This window comes from Natator depressus, chromosome 2 (assembly GCF_965152275.1).
Source record: "Natator depressus isolate rNatDep1 chromosome 2, rNatDep2.hap1, whole genome shotgun sequence".
In the NCBI taxonomy this organism is placed as follows: Eukaryota; Metazoa; Chordata; order Testudines; family Cheloniidae; genus Natator; species Natator depressus.
The window spans coordinates 141,932,272-141,958,235 of NC_134235.1; the positions used below are offsets into that span (position 1 = coordinate 141,932,272).

Below are 25,964 nucleotides of genomic sequence, written 5' to 3' on the forward strand. Positions count from 1 at the left end.
ACTGGCAAGTCTGCAATCCCTGATGCTTGTAAGAACTTCTTAATGTTGTGATAGCATCCCCTCACTTAGAACAATCAACAAATCCTAGAAATCATTCCTTTATTTCCAGATTTTCTGTGTATTTCTTCTTGTTTAAAACAGCTATGGCAAATGGCCAACGCTATTGTGGTGAGTCCCGCGCTTCTCCTTAGTGTGGTGGGTCAGGGTCCCTGCCCCTATTCTTGGGCTCCACTAGTGCCCTGGAGAGGGAAAGAAGGGGAAAAAGTAAGGGACCCAGATCCGCCCCCTACTTTAGTCCCAGCCCCTTCAGCTTCATAAGCTTCTTATCCTCTTTCCCCTTGGGCAGGGTCTCCCTTCCCCTGGTACTCTGATTCTCTGGTCAACACCACTACACTTCCAAACTACAGTCAGCTCTCCTTCCCCTCTCTTGTCTGACTGAAGCAGGGGTTTTTACCTCTACTTAGTCCACAGAGAATAAGGCTCTGATCATCCCGGGGCTTATATACCTCCCATCTATCACTCTTCTGCTGTGTCACAGTGCATGCTTCATCACCAAGAACAGTAAAAAACCCAGTCCCCTGAGACTTCTGAATGATTTCACAATATCAGCAGCAATTTGTAAACGCTCGTTTTGAGTTACAAGGCTTGTGAGACTGAAAAAACCCACATTTTTTTTTGCAAATGCTTTATCATATTTTGAAAACAAATTGCATAATTCTGGAAAGTTTCCATGGTTTGCTGATTCTTCTCTCATTGTGCCCCCGCAATGCAATTCCTTGTTTAGCCAAGTAAAGCAGTAAATCAGTGATTTTTATAGCATATGCTTTGTTTTCTAGTGAGAATTTGAAAACCGTGCCATTACAGAGCCCACTTCTTTTGACTATTTGAAAAAATGCCACCTTTCAGAACACTGCTTGTGTATAGCAGATTGTATATATTTCTGATGCTTTTTTCCTATATTTTTCCTGTCCCTTCCTCCGTTTTCAGTGAATGCAGGGTCTCTAAAACCACTGGAAAACTGTCTGCAAGGAAAGCAGAAAACTGCATCTGCCTGCTTACTGTACTCTAAAAATGAAAATGTCTCATAATATTCTTATGTAAATGAACAAGTTTGCTGACCAAAAGCAGTTTTTGGATACTCAGGTAAACGAGGTTGTAATGGGCCTGTTGCAGTTGTATCAAGGTCTGAAACAGGAGATGTAGAGAGGTTGTTGTTGTCAGAAACCACAATACTCTCTGGCTGATTTAACAAGCATTCTTCCCACCAATCAGGGCCCAGAACATCACTGAAGCAGGCAGCCAATGAAGACTCTGAATCCCAGTCATTTATTTCCTTACCTGGAATATCATTGCAATCTTTACTCTTTATTCCTGATGTACAAACCATTTTTTCAGGACTGGGGACTTCTAGAATCCACGCCAAAAATTTTTTGAATATCCATGTTCTCGACTCAGAGATGAAGACGATACTTCTGTGACATTCTATACCTTGGGAGAGCCTGCTGTAACCCCCATATTCCTCATTTTCATATAATTGTGATCTTACATATAAAGCATGCCTTGTACGGTATCAGGGGAAAGGTTATGATCTGCTGAAAGTCATTTCTCTATCCATATATATGTATATCATTAATGCATATGAAGTTATGAGAATTGTGTAGTATGATGGTCACTAAAACATGCTGTAAGTTCGGGAATCAGCCAGATATTAGCTCCCCAGAGGCAACATCAAGGAAACTAACCAATGGCCAGGCGGGGTGTGACACAGCCCATCAACAGCCATTGTCCAGCAAGGGAGCTACAATTCAATGACCCACCTGCATCAGGCCCCACCAAGGGATTTGCTCAACCTTGCTGGGAGAGATTCAGCAATGCCCCACAGACATGCCTGGACTTGTGTTCTACAAGCACATGGACTCAGAGTATAAAACAGAGTGGACACATACTATGCCCTTCTTCTGCTCCACCTATGCTGCAAGCAACTAAGACACTGAGAAGAAGACAAGACTCTAACACAGAAGACTGGCCCAGGTTTAAAGGACAACCCTGTATATTAAAGACTGCAATATCCAGTGGGGTATAGATTTATTAGCTATAAAAATAGATTTTAAGTGATTATAAATCAAAGTATAACAAGTCAGACTGAGATTGAGATGGAAATAGGAGACAGACTTGTGGAAAGTCTCTGCGTAAGGATAAAAGGGGTAAAAAAACAAGGGTGATGTTATTTTAGGGGTCTACTACAGACCACCTAACCAGGAAGAAGTGGATGAGGCTTTTTTTAAACAACTAAAAAAGTCATCCAAAGCAGAGGACTTGGTGGTGATGGGGGACTTCAGCTACTCAGATGTCTGTTGGGAAAATAACACAGTAGGGCACAGATTATCCAACAAGTTATTGGAATGTATTGGAGACAATTTTTTATTTCAGAAGGTAGAGAAAGCTACTGGAGAGAGGCTGTTCTAGATTTGATTTTGACAAATAGGGAGGAACTGGTTGAGAATTTGAAAGTGGAAGGCAGTTTGGGTGAAAGTGATCATGAAATGATAGAGTTCATGATTCTAACGAATGGTAGGAGGGAGAACAGCAAAATAAAGATAATGGATTTCAAGAAGGGAGACTTTAGCAAACTCAGGGAGATGGTAGGTAAGATCCTAGGGAAGCAAGTCTAAGGGGAAAAACAACTGAAGACAGTTGGCAGTTTTTCAAAGAGACATTATTAAGGGCACAAGAGCAAACTATCCCACTGTGTAGGAAAGATACAAAGTATGGCAAGGGACCACCCTGGCTTAACCAGGAGATCTTGAATTATCTAAAAATCAAAAAAGAGTCCTACAAAAAGTGGAAACTAGGTCAAACTGCAAAAGATGAATATAAACAAATAACACAAGTATGTAGGGACAAAATTAGAAAGACCAAGACACAAAACGAGATCAAACTAGCTAGAGACATAAAGGGTAACAAGAAAACATTCTACAAATACATTGGAAGCAAGAGGAAGACCAAGGAGAGGGTAGGCCCATTTCTCAATTTGTGGGGGGAGGGACAATAACCAAAAATGTGGAAATGGCAGGGATGCTTAATGACTTCTTTGTGTCAGTTTTCATCAAGAAGGGTGGTGGTGATAGGACATCTAACATAGTGAATACCAGTGAAAATGAGGTAGGATCAGAAGAGGCTAAAATAGGGGGAGAACAAGTTAAAAATTACTTAGACAAATTAGATGTCTTCAAGGCACCAGGGCCTGATGAAATGCATCCTAGAATACTCAAGGAGCTGATAGAGGAGATATATGAGCCATTAGCAATTATCTTTGAAAAGTCATGGAAGATGAGAGAGATTCCAGAAGACTGGAAAAGAGCAAATATAGTGCAATCTATAAAAAAGGAAATAAAGACAACCCAGGAAATTACAGACGAGTCATCTTAACTTCTGTACCCAGAAAGCTAATGGAGCAAATAATTAAGCAATCAATTTGCAAATATCTAGAAGATAATAAGGTGATAAGTAACAGTCAGCATGGATCTGTGAAGAACAAATCACGTCAAACCAACCTGATAGCTTTCTGACTGGGTAACAAGCCTTGTGGATGGGGGGAAGCGGTAGACATGGCATATCTTGACTTCAGTAAAGGTTTTGATACTCTCTCGCATCAACAAACTAGGGAAATGCAACCTAGATAGAGCTACTATAAGCTGGGTGCAAAACTGGTTGGAAAACCGTTCCCAGAGAATAGTTACCAGTGGTTCACAGTCATGTTGGAAGGGCATAAAGAGTGGGATCCCACAGGGATCAGTTCTGTGTTTGATTCTGTTCAAAGTCTTCATCAGTGATTTAGATAATGGCACAGAGAGTACACTTATAATGTTTGCAGACAATAACAAGCTGGGAGGGGTTGCAAGTGCTTTGGAGGATAGGATTAAAATTCAAAATGATCTGGACAAACTGGAGAAATGGTCTGAAGTAAATAGGATGAAATTCAATGAAGACCAATGCAAAGTACTCCATTTAGGAAGGAATAATCAGTTGCACACATACAAAATGGGAAATGACTGCCTAGGAAGGAGTACTGCTGAAAGGGATCTGGGGGTCATAGCGGACCAGAAGCTAAATATAAGTCAACAGTGTAACGCTGTTGTAAAAAAAGTGAACATCATTCTGGGTTGTATTAGCAGGAGTGTTGTAAGCAAGATACGAGAAGTAATTCTTCCACTCTACTCCACGCTGATTAGGCCTCAACTGGAGTACTGTATCCAGTTCTGGGTGCCACACTTCAGGAAGGATGTGGACAAATTGGAGAGAGTCCAGAGAAGAGCAACAAAAATGATTAAAGGTCTAAATAACATGACCTATAAGGGAAGATTGAAAAAATGGGGTTTGTTTAGTCTGGAAAAGAGAAGACTGAGGGGGGGACATGATAACAGTTTTCAATTACATAAAAGGCTGCTACTAGGAGGAGGGAGAAAAAATTTTCTTCTTAACCTCTGAGGATAGGACAAAAAGCAATGGGCTTAAATTGCAGCAAGGGAGGTTTAGATTGGACATTAGGAAAAACTTCCTAACCGTCAGGGTGGTTAAGCACTGGAATAAATTGACTAGGGAGGTTGTGGAATGTCCATCATTGGAGATTTTTAAGAGTGGGTTAGACAAACACCTGTCAGGAATGATCTAGATCAGGGGTCGGCAACCTTTGGCATGCGGCCTATCAGGGTAATCCACTGGCGGACCGCGAGACATTTTGTTTACACTGACTGTCCCAGCACGTCCCCGCGGCTTTCTGCAGCTCCCATTGGCCGGAATGGCAAACTGTGGCCACTGAGAGCTGCGGGGGCCCATGCCTGTGGATGGTCAACATAAAAAAAATGTCTCACAGCCTGCCAGTGAATTATCCTGATGGGCCACGTGCCAGAGTTCGCAGACCCCTCGTCCAGATAATACTTAGTCCTGCCATGAGAGCAGGGGTCTGGACTAGATGACCTCTCAAAGTCCTAGGATTCTATGATTAACCTGTTTTTATTGTAGAGCACCAGGACATGCCCTCATCTCTTGCCCCTCACAGACCTCGATCCACAAGAAATCAAGAAACAAGCAAGCCCAGGCTGTATAGAAGGGCTGGCTTGGGCACTATGCTCCAGGACTACAACCCTTGAAAGAAACCGGATCCAAGTCAGACAGGCTTTCCACACATTCATCTAATGATTCCCTACAAAATCCCCCTCTGTTTAAAGCAGACATCAGTTCTCACAGAAACAACAGATGGGCTCCTCCTGTCCTTGGGGCCAGTGATGCAGGAAACAGTATGTGATGGGATTCCCGGGATACAGCCTAGGATTGTGGGACTAATAGTGACAAGCAGTAAATCCCTTCAGGTGCTGTTATCACTCATCACAACCAGGCATGTGGAGCCTGACATCCAGACAGATTGCATGAATGCTCCCAGAGCCACTCATAGAATCATAGAATATCAGGATTGGAAGGGACCTCAGGAGGTCATCTAGTCCAACCTCCTGCTCAAAGCAGGACCACTCCCCAATTTTTGCCCCAAATCCCTAAATGGCCCCCTCAAGGATTGAACTCGCAACCCTGGGTTTAGCAGGCCAATGCTCAAACCACTGAGCTCCCCGCTCATGAATCACAGAGAAAGGCACCAGCCAAACCGCCCCAGCTCCCAGCCTTGTACCTCAGGAATATACTGTCTTGCACTGCTCAAGATCCTTTCTTGAGCAATGCAAGTTTCTTAATTGGTTCTCCACTTCATCAATGGAAAGTGGATATACACCAGCCTTTGTAAACCTGAGCAGATTTACCAAGCACTTCAGGCAAATTCACTGGTAAAGATAAACAGTAAACCAAGTTTATTGATTACAAAAGATAGATTTTAAGGGATTATAAGGCAAAAAGTCAGAGTGGTTACCAAAATAAAATAAAATATAAGCACTCTCAACCCTATTCAACTCAGCCACATCTAGATTAAGCAGTTTTTCTCACCCCACTGGATATTGCAGTTCCTAGTACACAGGTTTCACCCTTGAAACCTGGGCCAGTCTCCTCTGTTGGAATTTTCAGTCTTCTGAGAGTCCTTGTTGCTTGCACCATAGGTGGGGGGAGGAGAAAAGACCAAGCATGGGGCCACTGTGTTCTGTTTTATACCCTTAGTCCATGTGCTTGGAGAAGACAAATCCAGACATGTCTGGTGGGCATTGCTGAGTCACCAGAAAAGGTTGAGCAATTCCCCTGCTGTGGTCTTGTGCAAGTGAGTCATTGCATTGTAGCTCCCTTGCTGGACAATGGCTGTTGATGGTTGTTCGACACCCACCTGTGCATTAGTTATCCCCCTGGTTATTGTCTTTGAAGAGCTAGTATTTGGGCACTTCCCAAACCCACAGCATATTTTAGTCACCACCATACTACACAATTCTCATAACTTCATATGCATTAATGTTATACATATTTAGATGGAACAGTGGGTTTCAGCAGATCATAACATTTCCCAGGATACCTTACAAGGCATGCTTTATATGCAACATCATAATTTTATACAAATTATGAATAGGAGGTTACAGGGTGCTCCCCTGAGGTGTAGAGTTTCACACAGTATCCCTAGAGGCTGTAATCCATGGCTATCCAGAAGTACTACAGTTCAAAGTGATCTATTCTCCACACTTGCCCATAATTGTTGGCATCATGTGGCCAAAGCAGCATGACTCTTGCATCTCATATTGGGATTATGAGGACGTCTTTGAAAAGAATAATTCAGACAAGCTACCTCTGCACCAGGACTACGATTGCCCCATAGACCTGCAACTCGGGGCAAAGGTCCTGTCAAGGTTTCTCCCCCACTCTGAACTCTAGGGTACAGATGTGGGGACCTGCATGAAAACCTCCTAAGCTTACTTTCACCAGCTTAGGTTAAAACTTCCCCAAGGTACAAATTAATTTTATCCTTTGTCCCTGGATCTCCACTGCCACCACCAAACTCTAACTGGGTTTACTGGGAAACGTAGTTTGGACACGTCTTTCCCCCCAAAATCCTCCCAACCCTTGCACCCCACTTCCTGAGGAAGGTTTGGTAAAAATCCTCACCAATTTGCATAGGTGACCACAGACCCAAACCCTTGGATCTGAGAACAATGAAAAAGCATTCAGTTTTCTTACAAGAAGACTTTTGATAAAAGTAAAGAAATCACCTCTGTAAAATCAGGATGGTAGATACCTTACAGGGTAATTAGATTCAAAACATAGAGAATCCCTCTAGGCAAAACCTTAAGTTACAAAAAAGACACACAGACAGGAATAGTCACTCTATTCAGCACAGTTCTTTTCTCAGCCATTTAAAGAAATCATAATCTAACACATACCTAGCTAGATTACTTACTAAAGTTCTAAGACTCCATTCCTGGTCTATCCCTGGCAAAAGCAGCATACAGACAGATACAGACCCCTTGTTTCTCTCCCTCCTCCCAGCTTTTGAAAGTATCTTGTCTCCTCATTGGTCATTTTGGTCAGGTGCCAGAGAGGTTACCTTTAGCTTCTTAACCCTTTACAGGTGAGAGGATTTTTCCTCTGGCCAGGAGGGATTTTAAAAGGGGTTTACCCTTCCCTTTGTATTTATGACAGGTCCCTTATGGATGGATCTAAGTGATGTCCAAGCCCAAACTCGCAGCCCTTTGACAGTATATCCAGGACAACCTGGCCAAGGGCTTCATCCAGCACTCTACCTCCCCAGTAGGGGCTCCAGTCCTTTTCCTTAAGAAAAAGGACAGAACATTAAGCCTTTTGTGTAGATTATCAGGCCCTAAACCAGGTGATGGTCCACTGATATCCTCTGCCCTTAATCTCAGAATTACGAGATTGTGTATGGTCTGCCAATATTTTCACCAAACTAGACCTCTGGGGAATCACTGCAGAAGAAGAATGGAAGATCACATTTTGAACCCACTATGAGCACTTCAAATATTTAGTACTGCCATTTGGGCTGACCAGTGCTTCCGTGACCTTTCAACATTTTGTGAACAACGTATTTAGAGATACCCTGGACTAATATGTAGTTATCTGCCTTGATGACATACTTGTGTATTCAGATGGTCCTAAGCAGCATTGTTACCACATTCATTCCATCCTGGAAAGACTATGGCAGCATGGCCTGTTCACGAAATTGGAAAAATTTACCTTTGACTAATTCTCCACAGAATTCTTGGGTTACATCCTTTCACCAGAGGATGTCAAGATGGACCTCCAGAAGAAGGAGGCCATTTACAGCTGGGCTATGCCCAGGTCCTGGCAAGAGTTACAGAGCTTCCTGGACTTTGCAAATTTTTACCAACAATTCATTCAAGGCTCCTCTGGGCAAGTAGCCCCCAAGACCTACTTCCTTCACAAGACCGACAAATTTGTTTGGACACTCAAAGCTCATTAAGCTTTTGAACAGCTCAAGACTACTTTTACCACCACTCCCATTCTAACACACCCTGCCCTGACCCAGGCATTCATAGTGGAAGCTGATGCCTCCATTGTAGCCACTCGGCCATACTGTCTCAGAGGCATGCTCCCCAGCGAGTGTTGCACCTCTGTGCCTACTACTCCCAAAAACTCACCCCTGCTGAATGGAATAATGAAATATTAGATAAGGAACTACTATTAAATCAGCCTTCTGAGAGTGACACCATTGCCTCAAGGGAGCCCGACATCCAGTTCAAGTCTTTTCTGACTATAAGAAACTTGAATATCTGTATAAGGCTTAAGCCTTGAACCAAAGACAACTCAGGTGGGTATTATTCTATTCTCAGTTTGATTTCACCATGACCTATCGCCTGGGAACCAGGAATGGGAAAGCTGATGCCTTATCCCAAAAGAGAATACTACCAAGAGGGCAAGGAGCCTAACCAAGAACCACCGTCTCCTAAAACCTCACAACTTCCTTAGTGCCACAATACACCAAGACCTGCTTGATCTAATCCATTAGCCTTGACTCTTGCCTCCTGACTCCAGCCTGGTACTACCTCTGATCTCTGGTCCCCAACTCCAGCCTGACTGAACCCGATCCTGCCTGTTACTACCTCTGATCTCCAGTCTCTGACCCAGCCTGACTTTGACCCTGCCTCTTTCTTATTGAACCTGGCTCTAGCAGTTCCTTGGACCCCTGACATGTGAACACCAACCGAGATGTGCTTCTAGGCCAGACTGTCTACACCCCAGTCCCTTACAGCAGTCTCCACAGCTGTGGAGTTTGGAATTCACAGAACCTCCACAGGTTAGCAGCTCCAGAGGCAATCTCAGGCTGAATTTCTAAAAACTGAATCATTTTTAAAGTGACAAGTCTGAGACATTACAGTTCATGGGAAAATTATTTTGAAAAACTGTAAGTATCTGAAAATAGCACTCTGCCATATAACTATAGCATTGCTACTATGACAATAACAAATCAGTCTTCTATATAGCAAGGCACATACATTGCACGTTTCAATATTTATAATTTTGTTATTGCTTCGTTTAGGTGTGCACTGGGGTCTTGTGTTTTAAAGAGCTGCTTTAAAAAGAAAACGTTGGTGAAATGGTCAGCTAAATCACAGAGAGGATTCCAGACATGACACTGCATGGGAAAAGGTGCAGAGACAAGAATGGAAATATGACACAAAAGGGGCAGTTATTGCTGCAACTGAACAGAGTTCAGTTTGCCCCCACAACTCCCATTGGAAGGCTATTCCAGAACCTTGATCTTCTAATGGTGAAAAACCTTCTTCTAATTTCTAGCCTGAATTTGTTCATAGCTAGTTTATATCCATTTTTTCTTGTGCCAACATTGTCCTTTAGCTTAAATAGCTTTTCACCCTCCCTGGTGTTTACCCCCACCCTCCCCTGATGTATTTATAAAAAGCAGTCATAGCCTCTCAGCCTTCATTTTGCTAGGCTGAACAAGCCAGTCTTCCAGTTTCCTCTCATAAGAGAGGCCCTCCATTCTCCTGATCATCCTAGTAGCTCTTCTCTGCATCTGTTCCAGTTTGAATTCTTCTTTTTTGAACACAGGTTACCAGAATTGTACACTGTATTCCAGATGAGGTCTCACCAGCGTCTTGTACAATTGCATTAATACTTTTCTATCTTTTCTGGACATGCTTTGTCTGATATATCTTAGGATAGCATTTGCCTTTTTCGCAGCTGCATCACAATGGTGGCTCATCATCATCCTGTGATTCACCCACACACCAGGTCCCCTTCCTCGTCTGTTGCTTCCAGCTGATGAGCCCCCATTTTCTAGCAGAGACCTTGCACTTTGTCCTATTGAATTTCATCTCATTTCTGTTACTCCAGCCTTCAAGGTCATCCACATCCTTCTTGTGTAATATTCCAATCCTCCTCTGAATTGACAATGCCTTCTCACTTTGTATTATCAGCAAGTTTCATTAGCACACTCCTACCTTTTATGCCAAGGTCATTAATAAAAATATTGAATGAGAATGGTCTCAACACCAGTCCTTGAGGAACTCTACCCGTAACCCTCCAGTCAGATAAGTTAACCCATTGCCTTGTCCTCTTTAGCCAGTTACTTATCCACCTAACATTGCTTGTATTAATCCCCATCTTCTTTAATAATTTCCCATATGGGATTATATCAAATCCTTTACTGAAGTCCAACTATATTAGACCTGATGTCTTTCCCCTATCTAAAAACTCAGTTATCTTCTCAGAGAAGGAACTCAGGTTAGTCTGGCAAAATCTACTTTGTTGCATGTTGCATTACATCTCCTTTTCCATTTACCTCGATTAATTTAATTATTATTTTCTTCACAATTTGTTCTAAAGTCTTACTACTGAGGTCAGATTATAGGGTCTGTAATTGCCCAGGGTCTGTTTGCCAGAAGCTGAGAATGAGTGACAGGGGATGGATCATCTGATGATTAACTGTTCTGTTCATTCCCTCTGGGGCACCTGGCACTGGCCACTGTCAGAAGACAGGCTACTGGGCTAGATGGACCTTTGGTCTGACCCAGTAGGGTCATTCTTATGTTTTTTACGTTCTTATGCTTTGGTTTTCAGTAAGGATGATAATATTGAACATAGGCATGAAGGCAGGTCGGCAGAACGAAATAAGTCTATAGAAATGGAAATTACTACATCTGAGGTAGAAGGAAAAACTTAGACTTTAATTGAGGGGGACTGGATAATTGAGGGGGACTGTATAATTTCTATCCCTGAATACCAAAAGTATTGTCACATGGGATAGTTAGTCTGGTAGCAATGATTTTGTAATAAATCTGTGTATTCAGCAGTAGTACCATATGACTGGGCTAACCTCACACCTATATTTAAGAATAGGGGGTGGAAACACCTCAACAGCCCAACACCGCAGGAATGATAAATGTTACTATATTATGGTCACTATTTCCAAGCGGTCCTGTTATAGTTACCTGTTGGACCAGATCCTTTGCTCCACTCAGGACTACATCGAGAGTTGTCTCTTCCCTTGTGGGTTCCTGTACCAACTGCTCCAAGAAGCAGTCATTTAAAGTATTGAGAAATTTTGTCTCTGCATTTCATCCTGAGGTGACATGTAACCAGTCAATATGGGGATAATTGAAATCCCCCACTACTATTGAGTTTTTTAATTTGGTAGCCTCTCTAATTTCCCTTAGCATTTCATCGTCACGATCACTGTCCTGGTCAGGTGGTCAATAATAGATCCCTACTGTTATATTCTTATTAGAGCATGGAATTAGTATCCATGGAGATTCTATGGAACATGTGGATTCATTTAAGACTTTTATTTCATTTGATTCTACATTTTCTTTCACATATAGTGCCACTCCCCACCCCCCACACGTCCTGTTCTGTCCTTCCGATATATTTTGTACCCCGGAATGATTGTGCCCCATTGATTGTCCTCACTCCACCAGGTTTCTGTGATGCCTATTATATTAATATCCTCCTTTAACACGAGGCTTTCTAGTTCACCCATCTTATTATTTAGACTTCTAGCATTTGTGTCCAAGCACTTTAAAAACTTGTCACTGTTTACTTGTCTGCCCTTTTCTGATGTGTCAGATTCTTTATGTGAATGTTTCTCGTCGATCTGGCCCATACTTTATCCTCTTCCATCCTCTCCTCCTGACTAAAACCTAGAGAATCTCTATCAATAGACTCTCCTCGAAGAGAAGTCTCTGTCCGATCCACGTGCGCCTCTGCAGCAATCGGCTTTCCCCCATCTCTTAGTTTAAAAACTGCTCTGCAACCTTTTTAATGTTAAGTGCCAGCAGTCTGGATCCACTTTGGTTTAGGTGGAGCCGATCCTTCCTGAATAGGCTCCCCCTATCCCAAAAGTTTCCCCAGTTCCTAATAAATCTAAACCCCTCCTCTGGACACCATTGTCTCATCCACACATTGAGACTCTGAAGCTCTGCCTGCCTACCTGGCCCTGCGTGTGGAACTGGAAGCATTTCTGAGAATGCCACCATAGAGGTCCTGGATTTCAGTCTCTTTCCTTGCAGCCTAAATTTGGCCTCCAGGACATCTCTCCTACCCTTCCCTATCTCATTGGTACGTACATGTACCACGACCACCGGCTCCTCCCCAGCACTACACATAAGTCTATCTAGATGCCTCGAGAGATCCGCAACCTTCGCATCAGGCAGGCCAGTCACCATATGGTTCTCCCGGTCATCACAAACACAGCTATCTATGTTTCTAATGATTGAATCTCCCATTACTAACACCTGCCTTTTCCTAATGCCTGGAGTCCCCTCCCGCAGAGAGGTAACCTCAGTGTGAGAGGATCGTAGAATCATAGAATATCAGGGTTGGAAGGGACCTCAGGAGGTCATCTAGTCCAACCCGCTGCTCAAAGCAGGACCAATCCCCATATCCCTAAATGGCCCCCTCAAGGATTGAGCTCATAACCCTGGGTTTAGCAGGCCAAAGCTCAAACCACTGAGCTATCCCTCCCCCACCAGGATACCACAACATCATCTGGAAGGAGGGTCCCAATTATGGGAAGGTTTCCCTCTGCTCCCGTTGACTGCTCTCCTTCTCTGGGCCTTTCATCCTCCTTAACAGCGCAGGGGCTGTCTGACTGGAGGTGGGACAAATCTACAGTGTCCCGGAAAGCCTCATCAACTTACCTCTCTGCCTCCCTTAGCTCCTCCAGTTCCGCCATCCTGACCTCCAAAGCCGGTACACGGTCTCTGAGGGCCAGGAGCTCTTTGCACCAAATGCACACATATGCCACCCGCCCACAGGGCAGGTAATGATACATGCTACACCAAGTGCAATAAACAGGATAGCCCCCACTCTTCTGCTGGGCTTCTGCCTGCATTCTCTCTACAGCTACCTAGGTTAATGATAGGGTTTTTGTTTAAATCAAGAAGTTTTGATTATAGTTTAGTTTAAAGGTTTTAAAGAATGGCAAGTGTACCTCACCCCCTTTCCACTCCCCTTCCAAACTCCCTCTTGAAACTCCCTGTTAGCGGTCCCTGGTCACAAAGCTCCCTGGGAGCATGCTCACTGCTTTATAAAGCCTGGCCTTCTTGATAGCTCCACCCCCTGATTAAGGCTCAGCCAATGAACAGAGGCTTCTAGATTTCAAACCTTGTTTAGAAGCTCACAGCTTCCAACTGGTGGCCACAGCACACGGTCCTTCAAACAAACAGACAGACAAACACAAGCTCAGCACACAGCACTAGGAAGTGTTGTTTACTCCTTCTCATAACACAAGAACTAGGGGTCACCAAATGAAATTAACAGGCAGCAGGTTTAAAACAGATAAAAGGAAGTATTTCTTCACACAACACACAGTCAACCTGTAGAACTCCTTGCCAGAGGATGTTGTGAAGGCCAAGACCATAACAGGGTTCAAAAACGAACTAGATATATTCAGGGAGGATAGTCCAGCAATGGCTATTAGCAAGGATGGGTAAGGAATGGTGTCCCTAGCCTCTGTTTTCAGAGGGTGGAGATGGATAGCAGGAGAGAGATCAATTGATCATTACCTGTTAGGTTCACTCCCTCTGGGGAACCTGGCATTGGCCACTGTCGGTAGACAGGATACTGGGTTTAGCAGGCCAAAGCTCAAACCACTGACCTATCCCTCTTATGTTCTTATCTACTTTCTCTACACCAGTCATGATTTTATAGACCTCAATCATATCTCCCCTTAGCCGTCTCTTTTCCAAGCTGAAAAGTTCCAGTCTTATTAATCTCTCCTCATACGGAAGCTATTCCATACCTCTAATCCTTTTTGTTGCCCTTTTCTGAACCTTTTCCAAATCAATATATCTTTTTTGAGATGGGGCAACCACATCTGCACACAGTATTCAAGATGTGGGCATACCATGGATTTATATAGAGGCAACATGATATTTTCTGTCCTATTATCTATCCCCTTCTTAATTATTCCCAGAATTCTGTTCACTTCTATCCACAATGACTCCAAGATCTCTCTCTTGAGTGGTAACAGTGAATTTAGACCCCCTCACTTTATATGTATAGTTGGGATTATGCTTTCCAATGTGCATTACTTTGCATTTATCAACATTAAATTTCACCTACCATTTTGTTGCCCAGTTTTGAGAGATCCTTTTGTAGCTCTTCGCAGTCTGCCTGGGTCTTAACTATCTTTAGTAAATTTGTAACATCTGCAAATTTTGCCACCTCACTGTTTACCCCTTTTCCCAGATCATTTATGAGTATGTTGAATAGGACTGGTCCCAGAACAGACCCCTGGAGGACACCACTATTTACCTCTCTCCATTCTGAGAACTGTAATTACCAGGATCACCTCTGGAGCCCTTTTTAAAAATTGGCATCACATTAGCTATCCTCCAGTCATCTGGTACAGAAGCTGATTTAAATGATAGGTTACAGACTACAGCTAGTAGTTCTGCAATTTCACATTTGAGTTCCATCAGAACTCTTGCGTGAATACCATCTGGTCCTGGTGACTTATTGCTGTTTAATTTATCAATTTGTTCCAAAACTTCCTCTAATGATACCTCAATCTGGGACAGTTCCTCAGATCTGTCACCTAAAAAGAATGGCTCAGTTTGGGAATCTCTCTCACATCCTCAGCCGTGAAGACGGATGCAAAGAATTCATTTAGTTTCACCTCAATAGGCTTATCGTCCTAGAGTGCTCCTTTAGCACCTCGATCGTCCAGTGGCCCCACTGGTTGTTTAGCAGGCTTCCTGCTTCTGATGTACTTTAAAAAAAAATTGCTATTACTTTTTGAGTCTTTGGCTAGCTGTTCCTCAAATTCTTTTTTGGCCTTCCTAATTGTATTTTTACACTTCATTTGCCAGTGTTTATGCGCCTTTCCATTTTTCTCACTAGGATTTAACTTCCACTTTTTAAAGGATGCCGTTTTGCTTGCCATTGTTTGTTTTACTTTGTTGTTTAGCCATGGTGGCTCTTTTTTGGTTCTCTTACTATGTTTTTTAATTTGGGGTATACATTTAAGTTGAGCCTCTATTAGGGTGTCTTTAAAAAGTTTCCACTCAGCTTGCAGAGATTTCACTTTTGGCACCATACCTTTTAATTTCTGTTTAATTAACCTCCTCATTTTTGTGTAGTTCCCCTTTCTGAAATTAAATGCTACAGTGTTGGGCTACTGTGGTGTTTTTCCTGCCACAGGGATATTAAATTTAATTATATTATGGTCACTATTACCAAGCGGTCCAGCTATATTCACCTCTTGGATCAGATCCTGTGCTCCACTTAGAACTAAATCAAGAATTGCCTCTCTTCTTGTGGGTTCCAGGACCAGCTGCTCCAAGAAGCAGTCATTTAAGGTGTCAAGAAACTTTATCTCTGCATCCCGTCCTGAGGTGACATGTACCCAGTCATTATGCGGATAATTGAAATCCCCCATTATTATTATTATTGAGTTTTTTATTTTAATAGCCTCTCTAATCCCCCTGAGCATTTCACAGTCACTTTCACCATCCTGGTCAGGTGGTCGGTAATATATCCTTACCGCCATATTCTTATTATTAGAGTATGGAATTTCTATCTATAGAGATTCTATGGTACAGTTTGATTCATTTGCTTCTATGCTTTCTTTCACATATAATGCCACTCCCCCACCAGCATGACTGTTCTGTCCTTCCAATATGTTTTGTACCCTGGTATTACTGTATCCCATTGATTAGCCTCATTCCACCAAGTTTCTGCGATGCCTATTATATCAATATCCTCATTTAATACAAGCTACTCTACTTCACCCATTTTATTATTTAGACTTCTAGCATTCGTATATAAGCACTATAAAAACTGTCTCCTTTTGGCTTTCTGCCATTACATGATGTAATTAAATGGGATATTTTTTATTTGACTGTTTCTGATCAGACCCTGCCTGTATTATATCATTTTCCATCCTCTTGTCCTCACTAGGACATCTGAGGGTTAGAAGGGACCTCAGAAGATCATCTAGTCCAACTCACTGCTCAAAGCAGGACCATCTCCAATTTTTGCCCCAGATCCCTAAATGAGCCCCTTAAGGATTGAACTCACAACCCTGGGTTTAAGCAGGCCAATGCTCAAACCACTGAGCTATCCCTCCCCCCATTCTCCATTAATAGATCCTCCATTAAGAGATTCTCCATTAATAGATCCTCCCCTAAGAAATGTCCAACCATGTACTTCTCAGCACCGGTCGGTTTTCCCCCAGCCCTTAGTTTAAAAACTGCTCTATGACTTCTTTAATGTTAAGTGCCAGCAATCTGGTTCCATTTTGGTTTAGCTGGAGCCCTCCTTCCTGTACAGGATCCCCCTATCCCAAAAGTTTCCCCAGTTCCTAATAAATCTAACCCCCTCCTCTCTACACCATCATCTCATCCACGCATTGAGACTTTGCAGTTCTGCCTGTCTAACTGGCCCTGCATGTGGAACTGGGAGCATCTCAGAGAATGCTATCATGGAGGTCCTCAACTTCAATCTCTTACCTAGCAGCCTAAATTTGGCCTCCAAGACCTCTCACCTATCCTTCACTATGTCATTGGTACCTACATGTACCACGACCACCGGCTTCTCCCCAGCACTACACATAAGTCTATCTAGATATCTCAAGAGATCCGCAACCTTTGCGCCAGGCAGGCAAGTTACCGTGCGGTTCTCCTGGTCATTGCAAACCTGGCTATCTATGTTTCTAATGATCAAATCTCCCATAGAATCATAGAATATCAGGGTTGGAAGGGACCTCAGGAGGTCATCTAGTCCAACCCCCTGCTCAAAGCAGGGCCCATTACTAATACCTGCTTCTTTCTAATAGCTGGAGTTCCCTCCCCTGGAGAGGTATCGTCAGTGTGAGAGGATACGACAACATCATCTGGAAGGAGGGTCCCAACTATGGGATTGTTTCTCTGTGCTCCAGTTAGATGCTCTCCTTCCCTGGGACTTTCATCCTCCTCAACAGCACAGAGGCTGTCAGACTGGGGGTGGGACAGTTCTACTGTATCCCAGAAAGTCTCATCTATGTACCTCTCTGTCTCCCTCAGCTCCTCCAGTTCAGCCACTATGGTCTCCAAAGCCCATACAAGATCTCTAAGGGCTAGGAGCTCCTTGCACCAAATGCACACATACGCCACCTGCCCATAGGACAGGTAATCATACATGCTGCATTGGGTGCAATAAACGGGTAGCCCCCACTCTATTGCTGGACTTCTGCCTGCATTTCCCTGCAGTTGTTGTCGTTTTGTTTATATCAAGGGGGTATTTTTGGCTTTTAAGTTTAAAGAATATTGAGTTCGAGCCCCCCTCACACTGCCCCTGTTAACACCCTCGCAAAACTCCCCTGTTAGCTGCTCCTGTTCCCTAGCTCCTCTGGCTGCTTAGGAGAGGGCTTAAGCTCTGGTCTCCCTGAGTAGCCCTGAGTAGCCTCATTCCCTAGTTAAGGGTTGATGGGTGCTAAAAGGCCTAGGGATTACAGCCTCGTTAAGAAGCTCTCAGCTCTCAGCCTTGCCTAGCAGGCTGCTAGGCTCAGCACACACACAGTCAGCACTCGGTCCCCCAAACAACACAAACAGAGCACACGTTATATTTCAGTCAAGCAGCGAGCACACCACATTTAGTGTTCATTTCGGTTTTGGGCCATATCTAGATTATCTTTAATCTGTTCCCCATCCACACTGCATAGCAGTCCAACTTCATCCTTTCCAAGTCTTTTTTTATTTATATAATTTAAAAAACCTATTTATTTTAATTCTCTTGGCAAAAGTTAGCTCTACTTTTTAGCAATTCTTACTTTGTTCCTTCATTTTCTAACCTGCAAGATATTGCTTTTTCAATCCCTGTTTCCATTCCCTAGAGACTCTCTACTTTCAATAACCTTTTTGATGTAGTTATTCACCCAGTTGGATCTGGAACCTTTCCCTACAATTCCCGCCCCCCCCTTCCTTGCAACATAAACTTCAGATAGTTTTGTATACTTGATTTAAAGAAATTCTAAGCCTCCTCCACATTTAGGTCCTTGAGCTCTTCAGTCCAATTGACTTCAACTAATTCCCTTAATTTCCCTTTTGAAATAAAAAACCATAGATGATGACCTGTTTTGATTATCCTTACATTTAATTTAAACTAAATCAGCTCATGAACCTCGATCCAAGGTTATTTCCTAAAACCAGCTCTTCTATGATTTTCTCACTATTTACCAAAACCAAGTCTAAAATTTAGGGCTGTCAAATGATTTAAAAAATTAGTCACGCTGTCAAACAATAACAGTGTGACGTTGCACCCCATAATGCTTTATGGAAATATGCTTATGAATGTAAATATGACATAACTGGGATGTGTTTTATGCTACATATGCTATGTAACATATCTCTGCAAAGGTTATGATCTACTGAATATATTCATCCTATTTGTATGCATGTATCATTTTTGTATTCAAAGTTATGAATATTGGCTGTGTACTTGTTTGATTTTAAGTAGCCTTAGTAAGGCATTTGGGCAGCTTCTTTAGAAAGGAATTTGCAAGTTAAGTGCCCAGTCAAGAAACACTTAATGGACAATGGATCTTGGAAGGCTCCAATCCACATAAGAAGTCTACCTGAGGACGTTCAAGATAGCATGTGAACAATGGCTGCTACCTGTAAGTTCTAAGTCATTCACGGACATGTGACTTGCCCATGTGACTCCAAAACTCCATCTTGTAGTTGGGATTCTACACAGGGGGAGGAAGGGGTGTCCACCCACAAGAGAAAGTCTATTTAAACCCCTGGGAGATCCCTCCATTTTGTCTTCAGCTGGATCAAGAGATAGCCTCTCCACCCCCCAAAGAATACCTGAAAGAAACTGGAACAAAGGACAGTAACCATAAGTGTGTAAGTGATTGCTTGACCCAGACTAGAAGGAGTCTAGTCTGTAAAAGAAGCTTACTGGAACATCTCTGAGGGTGAGATTTCATCTGTAATAACTTTCTTACTGTATTGGGCATAGACTTGCATGTTTTATTTTATTTTGCTGGGTAATTCATTTTGTTCTGTCTGTTATTACTTGGAACCACTTAAATCCTACTTTTTGTATTTAATAAAATCACTTTTTAATTATTAATTAATGGGGGGCACCAGCTGTGCATATTTCTCTATCAGTGTTTTAGATGGCGAACAATTTATGAGTTTACCCTGTACAAACTCTATTCAGGGTAAAACGGATTTATTTGGGGTATGGATCCCATTGGGACTTGGGCATCTGAGTGTTGGAGACAAGAACACTTCTTAAACTGTTTTCAGTTAAGCCTGCAGTTTGTGGGATGTTATTCAGACCTGGGTCTGTGTTAGGGTGCTGAGGTCCCAAGCTGGCAGGGAAAGCAGGGCCAGAACTAGCCTTATCACATCAGTTGGCAGTCCGAAGGAGTTTTCTGTGATCCAACCCATCACAAACAGAATAACATTTATTTAAATATTTTTGGATGTTTTCTACACTTTCAAATATATTTATTTCAATTGCAACACAGAATACAACATGTACAGTGCTCACTTCATATTTATTTTTGCTTACATATATTTGCACTGTAAAAAAGAAACAAAAGAAATAGTATTTTTCAATTCACCTAAGACAAGTAATGTAGTGTACTGCCATCTCTTTATCATGAAAGTTGAACTTACAAATGTAGAATTATGTACAAAAATAACTGCATTCAAAACTAAAACAATGTAAAAGTTTAGAGTCTACAAGTCCACTCAGTCCTACTTCTTGTTCAGCCAATCATAGAATATCAGGGTCGGAAGGGACCTCAGGAGGTCATCTAGTCCAACCCCCTGCTCAAAGCAGGACCAATCCCCAATTTTTGCCCCAGATCCCTAAATGGCCCCCTCAATGACTGAACTCACAACCCTGGGTTTAACAGACCAATGCTCAAACCACTGAGCTATCCCTCCCCTATATTCTATAATCACTCAGACAAGTTTGTTTACACTTACAGGAGATCATGCCGCCCACTCCTTTACAATGTCACCTGAAAGTGAGAACAGGCATTCGCATGGCACTGTTGTAGCCAGGATTGCAAGATATTTACATGCCAGATGCGCTAAAGATTCATATGTCCCTTCATGCTTCTGACCCGGGGGGTCTACAGTAGACCCCTAACACCATCCCACTGGATCCTCTTTTGCTGTCCTTCCCCAAAGTAATTTTGGCCCAAAATTTTGTTTTGTCCATATTACCATACTATCATTTCTTATTTCTTTACCATTTACCAAAGGGAGATGCCTTTTCATTTTTGTCTCCTCAAATATTGGGCAGACAGAAATAAAAGGGGACATTACAAGGTAGGAAAAAATAATTTTGGTGGGAGAGAGGAGAAGGGAAAACATGTTCCCCTTGTCATCATCATCCCCCCTCATAGTTGTGCCTATAGAGACTTTTTTTAGTGTCCTGGGTCATATAAAATGCCCAATATACACTTTTTACAAAGATGCGCTGATGTTGCTACTTCCCAGGTTCTGACTCAACAGTGACACATGCTTATTTCTCAAAGTGGAGAATTTTTTCCAATAACTTTGTGTTCTGAGTTAATCATAGAACACTGATACAGTGTTAAGAACCTTCCCTTTGAGCAGAGGAACAGCTTTGATAATGTCTACATTTTTCTCTTCATTCCAAACACTGTTCATCCAACTAAATGCTCATTCAGTTGGGCTGTTCGTTTCATGTAACACAGACCAAATTCTACTTGGTATAGCAGTAGATCTTCAAGAAACATTAAGAAACAAAACATTTTGATTGAATGAAAAAGCGGGACAGACCCATCCTTAAAAAAGGGAAGGAGGAGGATCCTGGGAACTACAGGCCGGTCAGCCTCACCTCAGTCCCTGGAAAAATCATGGGGCAGGTCCTCAAGGAATCAATTCTGAAGCACTTAGAGGAGAGGAAAGTGATCAGGAACAGTCAGCATGGATTCACCAAGGGCAAGTCATGCCTGACTAATCTAATTGCCTTCTATGACGAGATAACTGGCTCTGTGGATGAGGGGAAAGCAGTGGATGTGTTATTCCTTGACTTTAGCAAAGCTTTTGATACGGTCTCCAACAGTATTCTTGCCAGCAAGTTAAAGAAGTATGGGCTGGATGAATGGACTATAAGGTGGATAGAAAGCTGGCTAGATCATCGGGCTCAATGGGTAGTGATCAATGGCTCCATGTCTAGTTGGCAGCCGATATCAAGCGGAGCGCTCCAAAGGTCGGTCCTGGGGCCGGTTTTGTTCAATATCTTCATTAATGATCTGGAGGATGGCATGGACTGCATCCTCAGCAAGTTTGCTGATGACCCTAAACTGGGAGGAGTGGTAGATACGCTGGAGGGTAGGGATAGGATACAGAGGGACCTAGACAAATTGGAGGATTGGGCTAAAAGAAATCTGATGAAGTTCAACAAGGACAAGTGCAGAGTCCTGCACTTAGGACAGAAGAATCCCATGCACTACTACAGACTACGGACCGAATGGCTAGGCAGCAGTTCTGCAAAAAGGACCTAGGGGTTACAGTGAATGAGAAGCTGGATATGAGTGAACAGTGTGCCCTTGTTGCCAAGAAGGCCAATGGCATTTTGGGATGTATAAGTAGGGGCATTGCCAGCAGATCGAGGGACGTGATCGTTCCCCTCTATTCGACATTGGTGAGGTCTCATCTGGAGTACTGTGTCCAGTTTTGGGCCCCACACTACAAGAAGGATGTGGAAAAATTGGAGAGAGTCCAGCAGAGGGAAACAAAAATGATTAGGGGACTGGAACACATGATTTATGAGGGGGGGATTTGATAGCTGCTTTCAACTACCTGAAAGGGGGTTCCAAAGAGGATGGATCTAGACTGTTCTCAGTGGTAGCAGATGACAGAACAAGAAGTAATGGTCTCAAGTTGCAGTGGGGGAGGTTTAGGTTGGATATTAGGAAAAACTTTTTTACTAGGAGGGTGGTGAAGCACTGGAATGCGTTACCTAGGGAGGTGGTGGAATCTCCTTCTTTTGAGGTTTTTAAGGTCAGGCTTGACAAAGCCCTGGCTAGGATAATTTAGTTGTGGATTGGTCCTGCTTTGAGCAGGGGTTGGACTAGATGACCTCCTGAGGTCCCTTCCATCCCTGATATTCTATGATTCTATGACATTTCAGGAGTCCTGAAAGAAGTTCCTAGGATAATAGGGGATATCATGTGAAAAAGCAGGAAGTAGGGTCACTTTGTGTAAAAGGATTCCATTTATTTTTTCCACTGAAATGTTATGTCATGTATAGCAGTACCCTGTGTATGTTACAGACTAGTTTTATTGAACAGATTCTTACATTTTAAGAAAAGAAAGACTATTATGATAATCAAGTCTGATTGCCTGCATAATACAGGTCACACAATTTCACCCAGTAATTCCTGTATCAAGTCGATAACTTCTGGCTGAGCTAGAGCATATCTTTTAAAAAATGACCAATCTTGATTTAAAGATTTCCAGTAAGTTGTTCCAATGGTTATGGTGTTCTCAATTCAAAAAAGAAATTGAAAATTGGAAAGGATTCAGAAAGAACTATAATAAAGATTTCAGACTTGGAAAACCTGCCTTAAAGTGAGAGACAGAGCTTCTCAATTTATTTAGTTTATCCAACTGAAGTCTCAGAAGTGACTTGCTCATGGTCTACATGAGGAAGAGATTTCTTATTTCAGACTACTCTTAATCTAACAGAAAAAGGAAAAACAAGTTCCAGTGGTTTGAAGCTGAAGCTAGACAATTGTGGACTAGAAATAAGGCATTAATTTTTAAACCACGAGGGCAATTAACCATTGGAATAATTTATCTAGGGATATGGTGGATTCTCCATCACTTTAGGTCTTTAAATGTACAGCTTTAATAATATATATATTGCATATAAATCCTTTAAAGTGCATTTATAATTACTTTAGGTTTAAGATTCAGGTTAAAAATTGTAATTACCTGGAACTACGCCATTTGTTGCTATTGCGCTCATTGAAATTGCAGTCAGCATAGTCTGTGGAAAGACCATTATTAAGAATGTTTAACTTAAGATAATAAAGTTCTTTAAAAACTATAAATGATGGACAAGCCCAATGGTCTAGTGGGAATAAGCTAGAAATTGGAAAATATCTTTACGTCTTTGTGGTGACAGGGACTCAAGTTATATACCTTTTTTTCCTAACTAAGCTAATTGATTCCAAAGTCAGTTGAGCATTGAGTCTTAGACTGAACAGCTGTTTAATACATCTAGAAGTATGGGTCAGCTCAAAGCAGAGCCTTTGAATATATAACTGGGAAGAAGGGGAAACCTTGAGGACTTTCAATATTCACCAGAAAACAACCCAATGAAAATATTGTTCTAATTAAATAGTAATTAGTAACAAATGACCATTGTGTATCTTTACCATCATTACCATTGTGTATCTTACTTCTAGCTCCATATTCCACAACAATTACATTTATGAACTTGAGCTACAAGTAAATCACAGTACTGCTAATAATTAAGTTTCAGAGTTTGATGTGAAATTTTGAAAAGTAATTCCTTCTTACCCAAATTTAAATAAACACAAAGCAGGAGGATAAATCAAGAGAAGAACAAATACTAAGGACTGATTTAATGAGAACCATGAAATACAATTTTAATTACTGAGTAAATGGCGCTAACATTAGTATTTTACAAACTTAAGACTGAATCTTGTTTTGATCAATTCAATGAGGATAAGTAGTGCAGCTGGGCAAGAAATGGTTTCCCTGTTCTATGAAAGTTTTTTAAATTTCAAAATACTTTTTCCATTCTGCATTGGGACAAAACTAAGACCTTTCCAAAAATCCCCAAAAACCAGTTTTTCAAAAAATCAAGAGATACACCATACTAGCCCAGCCTAAGGTTAGGACATGTTCTAGTCCCTTTGTCTCCCATGTCCCATGTGAGTACCATAATCACCCATGTATAAAGCCAGTCTCTCTCTCTCTCTGGTCCAATGAATATTTAATTAGTTATACAAAGTGGAACAGTTCTAATAGGAGAGATTCAGAGACACCAACTTCAGAAAAACCCATAGCTTCGTGGTTATGAGACTCATATGGGATGTGGAAGTTGTAAGTTCAAGTCCCTGCTCTGAATCAGGCAGAATAAGGACTCGAACCTGGATCATCTTCTTCCCAGGAGAGTGGCCTCACCATTGAGTTATTGGCTATTCTGGAGTCCATCTCTCTGTATCTGTCTTTTTGATCAGAAAATCCATCCTGGGAATCTAAGAAACATTTCCCAATGGAAGTTTTGCTTAACCTGATACCTTTTCATAAACATTTGTTTCAGTGAATTGCAGTTTCTGACAATAAAACCATTTTGTCAGAAAATTCCTGACCAGCTCTAATAAGCAAAGAGATAGCAGTGTCTCCTATCAATCAAGGCAGAAATAGTGCGGGAGGGCTCACTTTGCTGCACCACTGTGTAGGGTGCCCATTGCAACTGAATTTCAACATACACGCTACTTAAAGTCTATGCATAAATGAACACGCTAAAAGACATAAAAGGCAAGCTAGTATTTTAGCCCAGCTTAACTCCCACCTGTACTGCTCTTTGAACTCTATAAAAAGGTTCTGCCTGCTGCTTGTGCAAGCAGGGGGGCGGGGGGAGTTGGTCTGGCAGTAGCATAGAATAGGATTTAACCAGTGGTAAATGTATAAGACAATTAAATATTAACTTACACAAGCACAGCACATGAACACAATGATGAAAGATTCAAGAACTCCAGATGTTCCAACAATCCACGTCAAACGTAGGAAAAGAATGACTCCCAAAATGTTTTGCAAGCAGGGAAGGTACACACCAATAAAAGTGCCCATACGTGGAGCCTGAAACAAACAAAATATAAATTCCACCTAGAATATTTCTTCCCAAACAAAAGACCAGGTATCTTAACACCTCATCCAGCAAATTCACAATGACTTGTAACAAAAAGTCTTTTTTTAGTAAGGAGTGAGCAAAAACTGAGTGAAGACCTCAGGATTTCTAGTTTTATAGATAACATTACAGCATTTAAAAAAAGATTCTAGTTTTATAGATAAAACACAGCATTTAAAAAGAAATAGAATACCTTTTATGCACTAAGATAGTCTCTGTTAAGAATTAGGAGGAGACCTTAAGGTGAGACAGATCATCCTACATCTGCCTGCCATGAGGTTTCTCGCAGTTTCCTCTGAAGCATCTGGTGTTGGCCTCTGTTTGAGACAGGATGCTGGACCACAGATCTGATTCAATATGGCACATTTGTTAATATTTCCTTTATTTCATTTTGATGCTCAGGGATCAAAATTCAAAATCAAGCCAGATGTTAAAAATATAAATGACACTTCTCTATTCAGGCCCCACTCTGAATCCCAACCTCTGTCTACTTTTCTGTAGGAGTGCTCAGCTGTGAAGCAGTTAACCCTGACATTTACACTGGCCAGGTTTTTCAAAACCACAAGCCTAAGGTTAGTCTCTTGAGTACATATTTAGGCTTCTAAATAAGACATCTGATTTTCAAA

The 25,964-nt window shown here is 41.9% G+C and overlaps 1 protein-coding gene across 1 annotated transcript in view; it reads right to left on the reverse strand.

Moving 5' to 3' along the window:
• Positions 1-25,964, reverse strand: part of SLC12A7 (solute carrier family 12 member 7) — a 321,321-nt gene that overhangs the window by 125,949 nt on the left and 169,408 nt on the right. The window contains exons 4-5 of the mRNA XM_074945079.1: positions 25,143-25,289; positions 23,391-23,445 (exon numbers count right to left, since the gene is read on the reverse strand). Coding sequence (XP_074801180.1) covers positions 23,391-23,445; positions 25,143-25,289 — 202 coding nt within the window. The remainder of the gene's footprint in view (positions 1-23,390; positions 23,446-25,142; positions 25,290-25,964) is intronic.